A 16,225-nucleotide genomic window follows, 5' to 3' on the forward strand; every position below is an offset into this window, starting at 1 on the left:
TGCCTGCATTAGGTTTTCTTGCTCGAATTAAGCCTTGAAGTGAGTCGTCAGAGGTTTAATTGAGAGAGAACTGTACGCTTCTCTCCCTGTCTCTTCTCCAATCTTCAAATTTCATTCACTCTTTCTCTCCCCACACACAGAATATGACTTCCTCTCCCTCCCTCCTCTCTCTCTCTCTCTCTCTCTCTCTCTCTCTCCCCTCCTGTCTGTCCCTCGCTCTCTCTTAGTGTATGTCTCTATCTGCTGATTGTCCCTCTCGTAGCTGACATTACGAACAAGATAGAATGAATGAATGACTCGTGAAACCGACTGAAGCTACTTTAATATCATAATCTTGCCTACAAGCTGCAGGGAAATTACACACGGCACAGACGTTATCGTATTACATTATTTCCCTCCAAATCGTTCGTTCGTTGGAGTTCACATCACAACTGCTTCGGAGCTACAGTTGCTCATGCAGCTGTAGCTCACCCTCATTGCCCCAGAGTATCTATTCTTTTACAAATTAATATATGAATAAGAGAGGCCCAATGGGATTTGCAAACAGCAAGTGAACAAAGAAAGGACATGAGACTTCTAATGTTACATCCAAAGAAAAACAAGTGTTTTTGAACTGTTGTAATATAAATGAACTCACATGGCCAAGAGGTGTTTCACGAATCAGTATAGGAAGCATACAACAAGATACGTTGTCATGTTGCACTTATGACATACGTATGTTTTAATATTTTACATATACGTACAACTTTCTGATTTTAATTTTAATCCTTATATTTAATTTTTCTATTCTATTAGCACAACCTTAGGTGGGCGCCACATAGCACTTCACTACACATCGCCTACTACTTCAACAAATAAACCTTTGAATCCTTGAATTAGTTAATATTGTTGGTATTATATGATACCTTGTAATACTATGAAAAGTAACTGCAATGTAAATTTGGAACAATGTCTCATCTTATAGAGTCACCCCTTAAAATGTCTACACACAGTTTAAACACATATTTAGGCCTACTGAGCAAACTAATGTTAAAGGCTTACCAGAATTCTGGTGCTGGCCAACTTCGGTGCTGGATCCCTGCTGAGGTGTCAGGCAGTGAAGTGGGATGTTTGTGGCGGGCCAGTTTTTAAACTATGTACAAAGCAGCCGATGGGGGGCTGGCTCTACCCACACAAGTGTCACAGTGACAGGTGACAGCTCAACAGCTGTCTCCTCGGTTCCTCACACCTGTCGTTCCACTCCTGTCCTGCAGGCGGCAGCAGCGCGCCGCTGTGCTCTGCGCGCAGCGACGTCCGTGGACACGGGAATCATCCACGGTGTGGCAGTAATGCGACATCGCGGATGACAACTGCCGCAAAAGCTCAGAAACGAAGAAGAAGAGGGAAGAAGGAATCACAGTAAACACACCGAGACAACAAGCCAGCTGTCGCTTACATGAGCAGAAAGGTAAGAAAACGCTTTGGCTCTTGTTTGTTGGTTAAGAGTTTAAAACTGTGACTTCCAGCTGTTTGTTTGTAGACGTCTGTTGCGACTTTTCGGTGGAATGAACCCGGAACTTGCAATGTAACGCCAGGTAACATGAGAGGCTCCTGTCACCAAGTGATAACTAGCTAACCATGTGTGCCAAGTCACCCACTGAGGCAGGGATGGACGTGAACTGCTTTGTTGAGTGGCGATTTGCTCCCCATGAGAACAACAAATGAATTAAAATGACTACACATCCATGGGCGTATTGTGAATAAAAGATGAGTTGTGTTCCTCTACGAAGAATCTAATCCGTGTCTTTTGAACACAAAAGTCATAAAAGAAAACAGTGATTAACGTGGCACGAGAGGCACAATCTAGAGCCCGCCTGTTCTGTAATCTACAGAAAATTGATTGCGTCCTTTTTAAAAAGGGACGTCCTGCTTACATTTTCTTTTTTTAGGTGCAGTGTCCCACATGTCGGTTACCTTCAGTGTACCTATAACCGTTGCAGAGAAATACTATTTACCTTATGAGAGTTGTCTTACAAGTACTTTCGGCACATGGGAGAAGTTTGCCTTCAGGGCTTTCTGCCAGAAAGGGTTCATTCTAACCCAGATCCTGATATTTGCTTAAACCTAACTAAGTAGCTTTGTTGCCTGAACCTAAAGGGTTTTGTGACAGAAAGCCCTGAAACCAAATAATTGATTAATAGGAAAGAAAACAGTCTCATTTTTCTGAAGTGAGTACTTTTAAATGTAATACTTTTAGTACATTTCCCTGATTATTTTTTCAAACCTTTACCCAAGTACCATTCTCAATGCAGGATCACACAAAACACAAAACATTGTCTCGTTAGGAAATGATTGATCAAGGAAATGAAAGGGAGGCAATAAGACTTTCATAAAAGTGTTTATTAGATGAATGGTTCTCAACACCAGAGTACAAGCCTCAACCGATCCACATTAAATACAGTTTATTTGTCTGTGTAAAATGCATGTCAGTGTTTCCGCTACAAGTCCCAGACATTCAGTCAGTGGGCCAGTTTTTTCCATCTCTGGTCTCCTGTTTACCTTTCAATAACATGAGCCTAATGAGTTCCACACTGTGAAGCATACAGATCTTAAATCTGGTGGGGGGGGGGTGACAGCAGTGGTATTGGATCAAGTTGAGGCAGAGTCCTGTGCAAACAACACGAGGCGATGCATCGCTGCAGCTGGTGGGGAGAGGTGTAGTGGTTTCAGAGGCAGTCAGCACACACTGGGCTCATTGATACCTGTGCGCACAGCCCAGCATTCAGACCAGATGCATCTATTCAGACCGCTCTTTTAGCCCGAAGGGGATAAATACTATGTACGAGCTAGTGTTGCCTGTTGTAGAGTTCACCACAATCTTGGGTGAACTCAAAACGCAGTTACGCATTTTAACTTTGGTTTCCAACCCCTTCTTTTCTTTGTTGTTCCCCTTAGTGATGCGCTTGTCCCATCTGACATAGTGGGACACTATAGCTGGACACCCCCCCCCCCCCTCCTTGTCCTTTTGGTGTGTCCCCCTGAAGGCTTCCCTTTCCTCGTCCTCCACCTCCTCTTCCTCCCTCCGGCCGCCCCTGTGATGCCTCCCTCGTGCTGTGGCTACCTGTCACAGTACACTCATCATCACCTGGTTGTCTTCCTCCTCACCTTCTTTAGGTAATCCAGGTCATCGTAAAGGTCTTCCTCTAGATGTCCCTGTGATGCCAGACATGTCCTCAGAGTAAACTGGAGACCCCTTCAGGGCTACCGTGACCTGTTTCTTTAAGGCTTTTGTGTTGTTTTATTGCATATTTATTAGAAAGAGTCATAAGAAAGGTGGAATTAGATTTCCAACCAATTTTTTGCAGCAGTTTTGCTCAATAAGAGGAGGCCGAGTGTGCCGAAACACGCTGTGAATGGATGTGAGCTGTACATTTAGGTGAAAGGTTTATGGGGCAAGGTTACGCGGCCCCAGGTCAGACGAGGTCAAGATAACATGGACAATAAGTATTTGATTGGAATTCCAATAGACTGAGTTTGGGTCTCAAAGGTCTCAAAAAGCTGTGAAAATGAATTGTAATATTTTCTAATTGGGGGGAAAAAAATAATCAGAAGAGGAAGGAAAAAAAAGGAAAACATGCATTTTGTGAATGATTTGGAGATAACGTGTTTGGATCGGTCTTTTATTTGTCTACTTGTTCAAACCCTGTAAATGGACAATGTGCTGCAGTGTTAAACAGAGAAGGATATTAATCTTTGTTTATTTCAGTCAGCGCTGTTAATCTTTAAGTACAGTCGATGTGATATCACACCTTATCATCTGGCAATGTCAAAACTCCTACCAGGAGCAAAGGCAAAGGGCCGTCATTTGCTGTTAAACTGATGTTGAACAGAACTGTAACTATTGCCCCATTATATATGTATATATATATATTATAAATGTTGAGCATCCCCTCCAGCGTCGGTATGACCTGTTCTTTCTACATGGATGGTTTAGATAAAGATTCACTTGCTGAATAAAACTGTCTTCCGTCTCTCCAGCTATGTGCTGCTGCATGCGTCCAGGAAGACGTTCAGCAATGTGAAAGTCAGCATCTCGGCCCAGTGGACGCCGTCCGTCCAGAATGGCAGCGCACCGGCGTTCTCCCCCGGCGAGGTACGGCGCCGCCAGCAGAACGGAGCAGCACGACCACCTGCGACATTTAAACCCGCCCCAATTCTAGACAAAACTGCACATACATATCTTATGTTCTCTCTCTCGCCTCTTCGCAGACGTGGGAGGACCATCATATGTTTGCGGATGAAAAGCAGGCCACTCTGTTCTTGGGAGCTCTGGACTCCATCTTCCTCTTCTCGTATGCAGTGGTGAGTACTCGACAGGGCTTTCTGTGTGCAGCTGTCAACTTCTCTGTCGTCTGTGGTCACTTCCCTGTTGGTCCCGCCCACACAGGGTCTGTATCTGAGCGGCGTGATCGGGGACCGAGTGAACCTGCGCTACGTGCTCAGCTTCGGCCTGTGCGGCTCTGCTGCAGTGGTGAGTATGCGCAGACCTCGACGGGGGGGGGGGGCTTTTGTTAGTGTCAGGTCGTGCATGCTATTGATGGAGAGCTTCCTAATTGAATATTAAAGAGCAGCAAACATTTTCTTCCTAACACACTGTGTTTGTGTGATATTTTTGGAATACAGCTGTAGCCGTCTTGTGTGTTTTTTGTAGGAGTTTGCGTTTGGCACTCTCACCGAATGGCTCCACATCTACAACATCTTCCTGTACTGCGGCCTGTGGGTGGTGAACGGCCTGCTGCAGTCGGCCGTCTGGCCCTGCGTTGTGGCCGTCATGGGCAACTGGTTCGGCAAGCAGGGGTGCGTGACATTTCTCCGTTTACAAAAAAACAAAAACCCTGCATTTATCTTGACGCTGCTCGAAATAGTTAGTCGAGTTGGTGTCTTGTCAAGTGGAGCCTTATGATGACACACACACCACACACGGAAACACACGGAAACACTCACAATGACGTCCATTCAGTGGCGCTGCTGCCAAAACATAGACGCTATTGAGACTCTGTTTTTCCTCAGTGGCAGGACTTGGGAACGTAATTTGCTGAATGTAAAGATAGCGTGTCACTGAGCTGTTGTGTTTAGGAATTTTTTAAGAATAGCAACATTACTGACGTCCATTGTTCTTGTCATGATGCTGTCTTCCAGCCGGGGCTTTGTGTTTGGCCTGTGGAGTGCTTGTGCCTCTGTAGGCAACATCCTGGGGGCCTTCCTGGCTTCTAGCGTGCTCAAGTATGGATACGAGGTAAGAAACACACACACACACACACTTATTGAGACCTTTTACTATAGTTTTCTCAGCAGCTAAATGCTAACATGGTGTGCCGTCTGTTGCTGCGTGCAGTATGCCTTCCTGGTGACATCAGTGGTGCAGTTTGCCGGGGGGATCGTGATCTTCTTTGGCCTGCTTACCTCTCCAAAAGAAGTCGGTAAGGACTGAATGACGATGATGATGATGACGGGCGCCATTTTGAACTTGAACTCTGCCCCGAAATAGAAACGGTTTATTGTCTCGATTGCCTAAATCGATTGAATCTCCACTGCTTGAAATGTGTGATTTCATGTGTCAGGTTTGAGCTCGGACTCAGAGACCGGACTGAGCGCGGTGGAGACGGACTCGGACAGCCACAGGCCTCTGATGAGTGACGAGGAGGAGGTGGAGGAGGAGGAGGAGGAGGAGGTGGTGGCGGCGGTGGCGGCGGCAGCAGCGGTGGTGGAGGACGAACCTCTGTCAGAGACTCCTCGAGCCATCAGCTTCTGCCAGGCCTTCTGTCTGCCCGGGGTGCTTCCTGTGAGTGCGCAGCTCCAACAAAGTCGAGACGTATTCATTCACAAATGGAGATGAAATGATACGACACGTGTTGACTCTGTGTCTGCTTCTACTGCAGTATTCCCTGGCTTATGCGTGTCTGAAGCTGGTCAACTACTCCTTCTTCTTCTGGCTTCCTTTCTACCTCAGCAACAACTTCGGCTGGAAGGAGGCCGAGGCCGACCGTCTGTCTGTGTGGTACGATGTTGGAGGAATTCTCGGTGAGCGGCTGGCGAATTTACGCATTTTCTTTCCTATTTATTACATCGTAGTCTCGTTGATATTTGAGTTGTGGAAAAATTGACACTTTTTTTCAGTGGTGGTAGTAGTAGAGACAATAAGCCACGCCCAAATATTTAAAGATGATGCTATTTGAAGTATTTTATTATTTTATTAAATACTCGTATACCTTATTACAATGTTTTCTAGCCTCATTTATAATTACATTTTAGTAAACATATAAGACATGTCTCCTCCTGTCTCTTGTTTACATAAACTTCCTCTTTTCTCACTCTGTTATTTTGTGTCTTTGCGTCAGGAGGGACGGTTCAGGGTTTGATTTCTGACTGCATGGGGAAGAGAGCTCCAGTGTTGGCCATTAGCCTGGTGCTGGCGATGGGAGCCCTGGTGGGATACAGCAGTGAGTACAGACTTTAAGATTAGTTTATTAATCCTTCAACAGGGAATCAATCAGCAACAAACTACCAAAATACAAGGTTGATGAAACTCAGTGTTGGCCACAGTACGACTCCTACTCTCTCTCCTCCTCAGACTCCCCCAACGACAAAGTGATAAACAGCGCGCTGTTGGCCACCACCGGCTTCTTCATTGGTGGCCCATCGAATATGATCAGCTCGGCCATATCTGCTGACCTCGGCAGACAGGAGGCTCTGAGGGGCAGTCAGGAGGCCTTGGCTACCGTCACTGGCATAGTGGACGGCACCGGAAGTATCGGAGCGGCCATCGGACAGGTGAACAAAAACACCCGACATTTCACACAGGGAAAGTCTGTTCTCTGTACAAACAAATGCATTCAAACAGCAGGAAGAGTCGAGATTAAACTACAGATTAATAAAGGACATAAAAGAGGGTGTTTGATGGATCTCCCCGGTTAACATCGATACGTGTAGTTCTGTGTGCATGTGCTTTAACCGTGGTCAGTAAACACTTTAAAAACACATGGCTGTGTATCAATTACACCTGCAGTCACACCCTCGGGTCGACGTTTGACTTTCTGTCTCTGTCATCCTCTAGTACCTGGTGTCCCTGATTGAGAGCAAGCTGGGCTGGATGTGTGTCTTCTACTTCTTCATCGTCATGGTAAGAAATCACAACAGGCCTTTTTAACCCTTTTGCCTCACTTTTAAAAGAATTGCTCTGATGTCCTGAGAGCATGTATTTTACCACATAGAGCAAACATGAGGACTCAATCTGGTGGGAAAATAGTAAAAACTACAATTCTGAAGCCAGGGCTCTAGATTGAAAGCCTGATATAATAGAGTGATTTTATGCTGTGACAGCCAAACATTGTGGTTTTAATGGAGACATTTAGTCCTTCGGGGTCTGAGAGTCTGTGTTTTGGCTACACAGTTTGTCATAAACTTATTATAGGAGCTATGTTTAAACTTCCAGAATAAAATTTGAAAGAAACGTACACCCATGCCTAAATGTATGCCACGTAAATCAACACGGCCAAAATGATTGAAAAAAAAAAAAAATGATTGTAGGAAGGCACAATAAGGGAAAGCACAGCTGTAGCTCATATGCGTCATTAATTACTCTAAACATATTAATGTATGAAGTATGTTTTGCATGGGTTTAAAGTACATTTGAAGTTCCAGCTGTTAACCCATGTTTATGATGTGCTTATTTTTTTTATCACCACTTGTTAGTTCACTGGTGGAATCATTAGTGTATCATTACCCACAGCAGCACATGTGATTGTACAACATTAGTGTAATCAACACAGCCCTTGTGTAACTCTGCTCCCGGTGTTCTCCTGCTGCAGACAGGGGGCAGCATCGTGTTCATCACTCCGCTGCTCCTCAAAGAGGTGCGTGCCATGTGGCGAGACAGACAAGCGCTGCGACGCCAGCTGTGAAAGCGTCCAACATCTGCCAGCCATAATGTTTCCTACTCTTTATCAAGTGACGGCACAGCAAGGGCCGCTCACAAACGGCTGCTTTTAGGTGAGTTTCGCGAGGTGGAAAGATTCGTGGGATGAGGTTTCCTCACTGCCACGACGATTAAGGTGACCCAGACTTAAGAGAGACGCCACTTTAATTCCCACAACCGCCGGTGTTTGTCTATTAGCACCCGTGTGAGCAGGCAGAGAGTCTCCGAGCACAACACTGGAGTCTTATCCACTCACTAAAAGCCTAAAAATGTAAACGCACACTTCTTTTAGTGTGACTTCGAGGATTGAGGGGTTGTGTTGAAGTGCCTGTTTGAAAAAGGCTTTTAAAGGAAGCTGTCCAGTCTGTGAATTCAGGCCTTGCGGGGGCCATCGCGGAATGTACTATTGTGTATATATATATATTTCATGATTTAAATGGATGTAAAAACCTTTTTAAAATGTAGATTGGGTCAAGTTGAATGAAGTTTTGCCTTTTTTTAAATCACGGGTTCTTAACTTAAAGATCAGGGCCTCCGAGATGACTTGGGGGTCAGGATCGCCTCAAGAATGTGAATAATGATTTTAATGTAGAAATGTGTTGTCAGCTGTTGTAGATATGTATGATATTTGTGTTGCTTGTGGTCGAGATAATGAGCATTGCACTGTAGTATGGTAACTAGGCAAAGTCTTGATGATTTTACTGAACCACTCGGATGTTAGCTGGGTTTTTCGGAAACTTTTCTCATCACAGCCACTTGATCTCTCTTGTTTACAGTTTTGCGCAATCAGGGTTAGAAGCTATATTGTGTATACGGGGACTGGTTCTCTCGATTCTGTCACAGATTGATATATACGCTCATTCCTTTTTTCAGTTTTAGTGTCTTTAAGTCACAAGCAGTCGCTGTGAAAACCACACACACACACACACACACGATGAGTCAAATCTGCCATTGTCTTATTTCACACATTGACTTTAAAGTGTAGCTTCCCTATCGCACATTAAAGTGTAAAATACATACTTAAGGAAGAGACGTGTTTTGTCTGTTTGTTTAGGGGAACTTGACTGCTCTGTGTCCGAATAGATTTGTTATTATGTTTTAAAGGCCAAATGAAGGTAAAACACTTTTACAATATCAATTCTTGGTCATACGGGTGAAAGAAAACCTCCTATAACACCAACTATGTGCTAGTTTCTATTTGGGAAGGTTGTCTACTTTAACAGACACTGTGGTCAGTAACCAGACAACCGTTTGTCTTGGTTAAAATCAGGAAGAAAGACACTTATTTTCCAGACGCAACAGATAGTTCGCACCGTTTTAAAGGTCTTTTAACATCTGGGACATCTGGGCAATTTGGTATCGTCTTCATCACTTTTAATGAGGCGTGTTCCTGATGCTAAACTAGGAAAATGAAACCTGCACCTCCGATGTCTCTGAACTTACCAAGTGTAAAAGGATATCAGTTGAAGTGTGTGTGTGTGTGTGTAATTTGTAACACTATCTGTGGTGTCTTTGTTGTTTTATTTTCATTCATGTGTACTTTTTCAGTTTTAACTAATGTAAATGCAAATTTTCATTTGAAATAAATGCAAAGTAAACTGTTTTATCTCCAGAATATTAGAGATAAGACAGTAACGGTAGAGGTTACATTGTTTTGTTTAAACTATGTTGGTCATGTAACTAGTGTTTCCTTTCTGAACTTTCTTTTATTGTAACTTGTAAGTTGCTTTAAGACACTATTGCCAAATGATTGACTTTGTGTGCAGTGTTACATTTAAACCACCAGGGGGTGCTGTTAATAAGAAACCTTACATTTCAACCTTTCTCTGCTTCTCTTAATACATCCACGCTCACAACACTTCAAAACAGAGTGGAAACAAAACTTCAGACCAATATTTCTTCGTTTGTATCAATCTTATTCATTCATTTTATTATTTTTCAGCACGCTATAAGAAATCAACAACATGAAAGGCAATCAACAGCGCACCGACGACCCAGAAATATATTTTCTTTACAAATATTATCAAAAGGGATACGGTTCTCATCCCAAACATGTCCACTTCTTACATGTTGCAAGGCTACATAAACCAGCATTAAATTACAGTAAAATAATTACAAATGTTGTACAAAGATTATCATACATTCATGCAATATACACATTACAACAAGAACACGCTACACTTAAATATAGCTGCGACGGAGGATTTAGGAAAGCGACGTTTGCTCGGGCGCAGTGAGACACGAACGGATCAATCTTTATATTTGTCAATTTAGTTTTCCTTGATTTATTATTTCCACCTAACGGACTTGAGGAAGACTAACAAGCTACAAAACCAACTTAATGAACACATTTCGAAACCGTTTGTAACAGTGTAAGTGTGATTTGAGGGGGAAAAACGATTTTATTAATTTAAAATGTCAAATGTCCAATCTGTCAGTTTCTCAGCGAGTATTTGTTTTTGAAAGATTACCATAAAAAAAATTGTTCTCTTGTCAAAAATATTAAAAGTAGTGCAAAGATATAGTTTTGAAAATAACACAATTAGTAGTTATACCAAAAAACATGGGACTTTAAAATGATTTCCCTACAGAACAAATGATACAAACTCAAAATAAGTTAATATAGACTTTGAAAGTTTCGTCTGAGAAGATAGGTCCACACACACACACACACACACGTACTCTCACACACATAGATAAATTGACAAAAAAAAGAAAAGGTAATCCCATGTTTGCTATTTTAAGAAACGTGGAAATATCACCTCGTTGAGCCATGAAAGAATAACATGATTGTGAACGACTCCTTTCATGCTGATTATTCGCAGAGATTCAGGCGCTCGGTTTGGTGAAAGAGAGACTTGAGCAGACAAAAAGCGTGTCTGGCTGGAGAAATCCTTCTGATCTGAGACACTTTCTGGTGAACGTTCCCTTAATGAAGCGTGTCCCTCTTCCTCCGCTCCGTCTATTCACGGGGGAAGCAAAGTGAGGCAGAGACGACAACAAAAGCCGCCTGGTCGCTTCCTCTGCGCTGGGCCCCGCGCTGACACACTGACTCTTTTACCTGATGTGAAACTCGACACCCGAGCGCTGAACCTCGACAGTTTTTACCACAACAAAATGAGGAGACCACCTCGCCCCTCCCTTGTCTCTCTGTCTCTCTTTCGCCTGTAGACGCAAACAACCTCTGGTTTTGTTATTTTGCATGTAACTTGTACGCAACTTGATGAGGTAGTAAGAGTGGATTAATCCAGGTTATGGCTTTTCATCCATATACAAATTAGAACGAAGAAGCAGGCACATCCTATTTGAGTCACCATAACTGTAAGTTGGGCAGCTGTGGCTCGTTAACACTATATATTTGAATAATTTGACTTGGTTGAGGCCTTCTGTGACCCATCACTGACCACTCAAACAGTGAGCGGCCTGATGTGCGTCTGATTTGAATGGCGCTGCAATTTCTCTTTGGTTCACCGGAGTTTGCTGCCGCAACCGTTGCAACCCGTGAAAAACCTCAAGATAAAACACCAAACCAACACATTCATACACAAACACATGTATGCTACATACGCACACAACACGTACAGAACGCTACGGAGACGGAAAAAGAGAAGCAGCTCAATTCTTCATACTAAAAAAAAAAAAAAAGACTTAAATGGAACCAAGAGGTTTGGATTCCTTTGAGCTGCAACACAGTGATTAAACACTTCAGTCCCTTCAAGAAAAAAGACACAAAAAAAAAAAGAGGCGTATTTATCACCTACAAGGTGGACGTCACACGAAGAGTGGAAAAATGCTACATTATGACAAGCGTAAAGCCGACAAAATATACAACTAAATAAGGAATGTTCTGGTCTGTTGCCAAAAATATATGCAGATTTTTACAGCCCCATTAGGCAAACAATGCACAAAGGGAATATGATTTGCAGTTTGTATATTGTTAGTTGTCAATGTGTTCATTATAGATGGCCAATATTTTTAAGTGACAACGGTGGAGTGTAGATGACCTATTATGACTTATAGTCTAAGGCAGAATTTGGGGGCAATGGCGGCGGTTTCCACAAACGCCTTGTTTTACGCATTGCTTGTCTCAATTTATTTTTATTTTTATTTTTTGGGGGGCGATGATCTAGCGTCGTGAATAATAAATAAGTCATCCCACAGGAATATTTAAGTCCATTGTTGGACAGATGCGACTGTGTTACCTCTTTGCTGTACCTCCACCGTTGACCTTTGCCCTGGAGCCTAATCACAGGCGCGCTGCCACATTTTGAGCCCTGGGTGAGATTTCGACCCCCGGCTTGACTCGTGCTATCCGAGCCCCCCCGGGGGGTGAGGCTAAAGGCTAAGTGTGCTGCGAGGCCAGGAATAGTAACTCATCTAATCAAACCCTCTTATGACTTTTAGCAAGAGGGAGAGAAAAAAAAACAAAAAGGTTGAGGACTGAGGTCAAATACTATCCAAGGCCCCTTCAGAAGAAAATCAACCTCTTAAAACTGGAGCCGGTTTTCTGTTATCAAGAGTGCATTCAAAATAAGTTCACAGTATAGTCGACAGCTGAGGAAAACAGTATATAGGACATATGTAATATTTATAACTCTCAACAAAAAACATTCCTAAAGACTGAGCTAGATTAACTAGGGAAATGGTAGCTTCCTTGTGCTGAAAACTTAAGGTACGTGGTGTCAGAGGAGCTCGCGCTGAATGAGCTTGTGGACAGCCACTTACAAATTGCTCCATATATATATACATATATATACATACAATATGACACATGTCTGTGTGGGGGGGGGGGACGTGTAGAGGGATGTCGAGCACTAAGTGATCCGCCGCTTGGGTCTGGTTGTGCTTTTCTACAGCCAAGAAGATGCTTTGTAATGCAGAAGCTTCCTCTTCTTCACCTTGAAATAATCTGGAGAGTTAAAAGAAGACAGTTCAAAGTCAGGAAAAGCACCTACAGTCTCAGAATTATGATTAAGAGAAGAATTAAAAAACTGTGTTGTAGAATAACTTTTACACAAATGTTGCTTTACCTGTGATGGCAGACTGTTTGCGTTTAACGTGCCGTTGGATCCGGTAGCACCCCCTGGTGGTCACCTCCAGGTACTCGTCCCCGGATCCGTACGCGCTGCCGTACCCTGGGGAACCCTCCCCTGACGAAGACGACGTCCGACTCTTGGACGTCGGCTGCGCGGGCCTAACCGTGCGGCCGCGGTAAAACGCCGGCACGTCCTGGTGCCCGAGCTCCTCCCACTCGATGCCGGAGTCCTCTCCTGGCGTTTCCCTCTGGAAATCGAAGTTCCAGCGCTTCTTGGCCTCCTCCGCGTTGGCGCAGAGCAGCCGCTGGAAGTCCTGCTGCAGCAGCTGGTGGTCCACGGGCCCGAAGAGGTTCCTCCGCACCGGCCCCACCTTCAACTTCAAGGCCTCAATGTCCCCCAGGCGGGAGAGCTCTGGGGGAGGCGCCGTAGCCGACCCCGCTGTTGGTGTGGATGGATTGGCCATCGCCACGTCCCTGTCGGAGAACAAACACAGCGTGTTAGAGCGAGGTCAGAGGTCGAGCGTTTAGGTCGGCTGAGTTCCAGTGAGGTGTGATCTGGGTTTTTACCGACACAGATTACTTTCTTACGACACACAAGGCAGTACACTGCCCTCTTGGGCCACTTTTTATGTGATCAAATACACGTGTGCCCTAACCTGCTGAGTAATTACTGCAGCAAAATGTAACTGAACCAACACCAAATAAATCTGCCACGAAATTCCCTGCCCCGCGGTGTCAAAGTGAACCTGATTCTCCACCTGCTCTGGCGTCTGCAAGTCAAAGATCGCCAGCTAAGGTCAGCAGGTCACAGAGGAAAAAAAGCCCATGTGGGAATGTTTCCCATAAACCCACATTAGAGCTATACTGTTGAATTCTGGGATTGTTTTACTACACTGGTAATAGATAATCTCCCGTGCTTCTCCAGCTCTACTGTATGCCATTCTGCAGTACCTCTATGTAGAGAGAGATACGGTTCTAATCCTAACCTCATCCCTTGCTGACTGTACTCCGTGCTTTATCAGCTGTGTGTGTGCAGTAAAACAAGAAGGTGTGTGTTTTCTGGGATGGGCAGTAACCACTACAGAGCTGAGAGGTGTGTAGTTCTGCTGCTGATACTATTCAAGGTCTCAAAAGTTGTATTTTCCTGATCTTAAATGTTGCAAACAGGTGCCGATTTCTGAACTAACTTAACTGTTTTAAATCGATAAGAATCGCTTCTGCCGGTTTGACCATCAAATCTACGTTATTTATTTGCATGAGTCCTGAGCGTTGCCCAGAGGCATTTTCGACTAGTTTGTGTTAACAGGATTAATTGCACATTTGTGCGGTGGTATGCTTCACTAACAAGACACTATTAACTTCGTTCATAAGGGCCCTTAAGTGGCTCTGTTTGTATAGGGGCCCTGTGTCAAAACCTTGAAATAGTACAATTAAGTTCATATTGTTTATTACATTGTGCATATTATACTTTATATCATGCACAAAATATTGTCGTATGCAGGGCCATTCATCAAACACAGAAAGGATAAATGTGTCGAGGGACTTTTAGAAACGACGACATGTCATATCAGATCCAAGATCAGCCTGAAGACAGAAGAACAACAACAACCCGTAGTGGGCTGAGGGGGGGGGCAAAGCGTTACGTAAGAGTTTGACATCTACAGAGTAACTAGGTAAGAGCACTTTCTCCAGGAAAATATCCTGTCATTTTACGACGTAGGTCTAATTTTCGAACCTTTTTCAATAAAACATTTGTTTTTTTAACCACAGCGGGCGACACATTGAAACACTTTCTTCAGTACTAAATACTCTAATCTCAAGCAATAATAGATTTCAACCGCAAATATAAAAAAAAAAGACTTGATGTGGAAAACGCATAACCCCAAAAAAAGCATAATGGCTTTCTTTCCCCAGCAGGTCTGCTCTCTGTGAGTGAGAGTTGTTTGCGTCGAAAATAAAGTGGGCGCGGCGTGCAGATCTGTTTGCTGTGGTAGCTGCTGTGTCCTCACTGTGCAGTAAAAACACCGAGAAAACCTTCAATATCTTACCCAAAATCCCCCCGAAAAAAATTACTACGCTTAACAATGAACAAGACAACACCAGAAAGTGCATTTAAAGGCTGCGTTAAGTGTGCAAAAAAAAAACACTTCGTGGCGCAGTTCGATTTGCGGATGTGAGGCAATGAGATGCGACACAGACAGTACGCATCTTGTCAAAGCACTTTGCACTCAAGTTACGCACACACACACACACACACACACACTCACACACACAGATACACTCACACACACAGAGACACAACAGCCACATGGTAAGCATCAACAACAAAATCGGATTAATGAACAGTTACATTGGCTCATCTAAATGCATAATAACAACTTACAACGCGGGGAAACTCACAGACACTCAATTAAACATTAGTTTGCATGAACTCAGACCAAACCTAAAATTAATCAACACAAGAATGCGCGAGATAAACTATAACACTGTCAAGCCACGATCAGAAAAATAGGACATTTCCCTCTTACCATCAGCGTCAATATGTCAAAAGTTGTGAGTTTCCCGTCTCGAGAGTTAATTTCGTCCGCGAAAGTCCGCACAGAGGAATGAAAATGTGTCCCTGACAGCTCCGTGGAAACAAACAGTGTCACGTTGAAAGCGCTCCTTCTCGTCCCCTTATCTGCGACTTGTCTGTAACGGACTGTGAAGACAGCGGGGACGTCCTACTAGCGGAGTGAGTCACGTGGCTCCCTTCATAACAGTCATCGTTGGAGCGCAGCCAGGAGGTAAACACGCGCTGGCACACACTCGTACGACAATTAAACGCAAATCCAACTACGGTTGCATTCAAGTGCTGCAAAATATGCGCAGAAAAGACTATGCAAAATGCACGAAAAGACAAAAAAATCGTATTATAACTGCAATTAATGCTACTTTATCCCGTTCCAAACCTGTTGCTCGTGCACGCTGTTGGCAACCCCACTTCTCCTTCAGAAGGGATTAGAAAGAGGTCAAATATCTCAGCAATGGCGGACATTTCCCACTTCGCCCCCAAATGTGACACACCTTCGCGTGTAGCGCTATTACATCACGTTTTGTTTTGGCACCCTGCCCTCCTCCTCGAGTCACGTTGAACCGCTACACGTGAGCGCGGCTAGCTGGAACGTCTGCTACATGTTGACTTCTCCTGCAGTTGTACCACATCCCCATTTGGATATAGGACCTGATTCTGTCTG

The 16,225-nt window shown here is 44.0% G+C and overlaps 2 protein-coding genes across 2 annotated transcripts; one reads left to right on the forward strand and one right to left on the reverse strand.

Moving 5' to 3' along the window:
* Positions 1–1,379: 1,379 nt before the first annotated feature.
* On the forward strand, positions 1,380–9,601 carry slc37a3 (solute carrier family 37 member 3). Its single transcript, XM_079184056.1, has 14 exons — positions 1,380–1,447; positions 2,935–3,153; positions 4,018–4,132; positions 4,249–4,341; positions 4,427–4,510; positions 4,691–4,836; positions 5,179–5,275; positions 5,375–5,459; positions 5,601–5,821; positions 5,919–6,060; positions 6,378–6,479; positions 6,611–6,810; positions 7,094–7,159; positions 7,848–9,601. Exons 2-14 carry the CDS (start codon positions 3,077–3,079, stop codon positions 7,938–7,940), a joined length of 1,521 nt encoding a protein of 506 aa, XP_079040182.1. The 5' UTR covers positions 1,380–1,447; positions 2,935–3,076; the 3' UTR covers positions 7,941–9,601.
* Positions 9,602–9,855: 254 nt separating this feature from the next.
* On the reverse strand, positions 9,856–15,664 carry cdkn1d (cyclin-dependent kinase inhibitor 1D). The gene is made up of 3 exons (XM_079183972.1): positions 15,518–15,664; positions 12,985–13,463; positions 9,856–12,863 (listed from the first exon to the last, which is right to left on the reverse strand). The coding sequence occupies exons 2-3, from the start codon at positions 13,451–13,453 to the stop codon at positions 12,805–12,807; spliced, it is 528 nt and encodes a 175-aa protein (XP_079040098.1). The 5' UTR covers positions 13,454–13,463; positions 15,518–15,664; the 3' UTR covers positions 9,856–12,804.
* Between the last annotated feature and the right edge of the window lie 561 nt (positions 15,665–16,225).

This window comes from Pholis gunnellus (assembly GCF_910591455.1).
Source record: "Pholis gunnellus genome assembly, chromosome: 22".
NCBI lineage: Eukaryota > Metazoa > Chordata > Actinopteri > Perciformes > Pholidae > Pholis > Pholis gunnellus.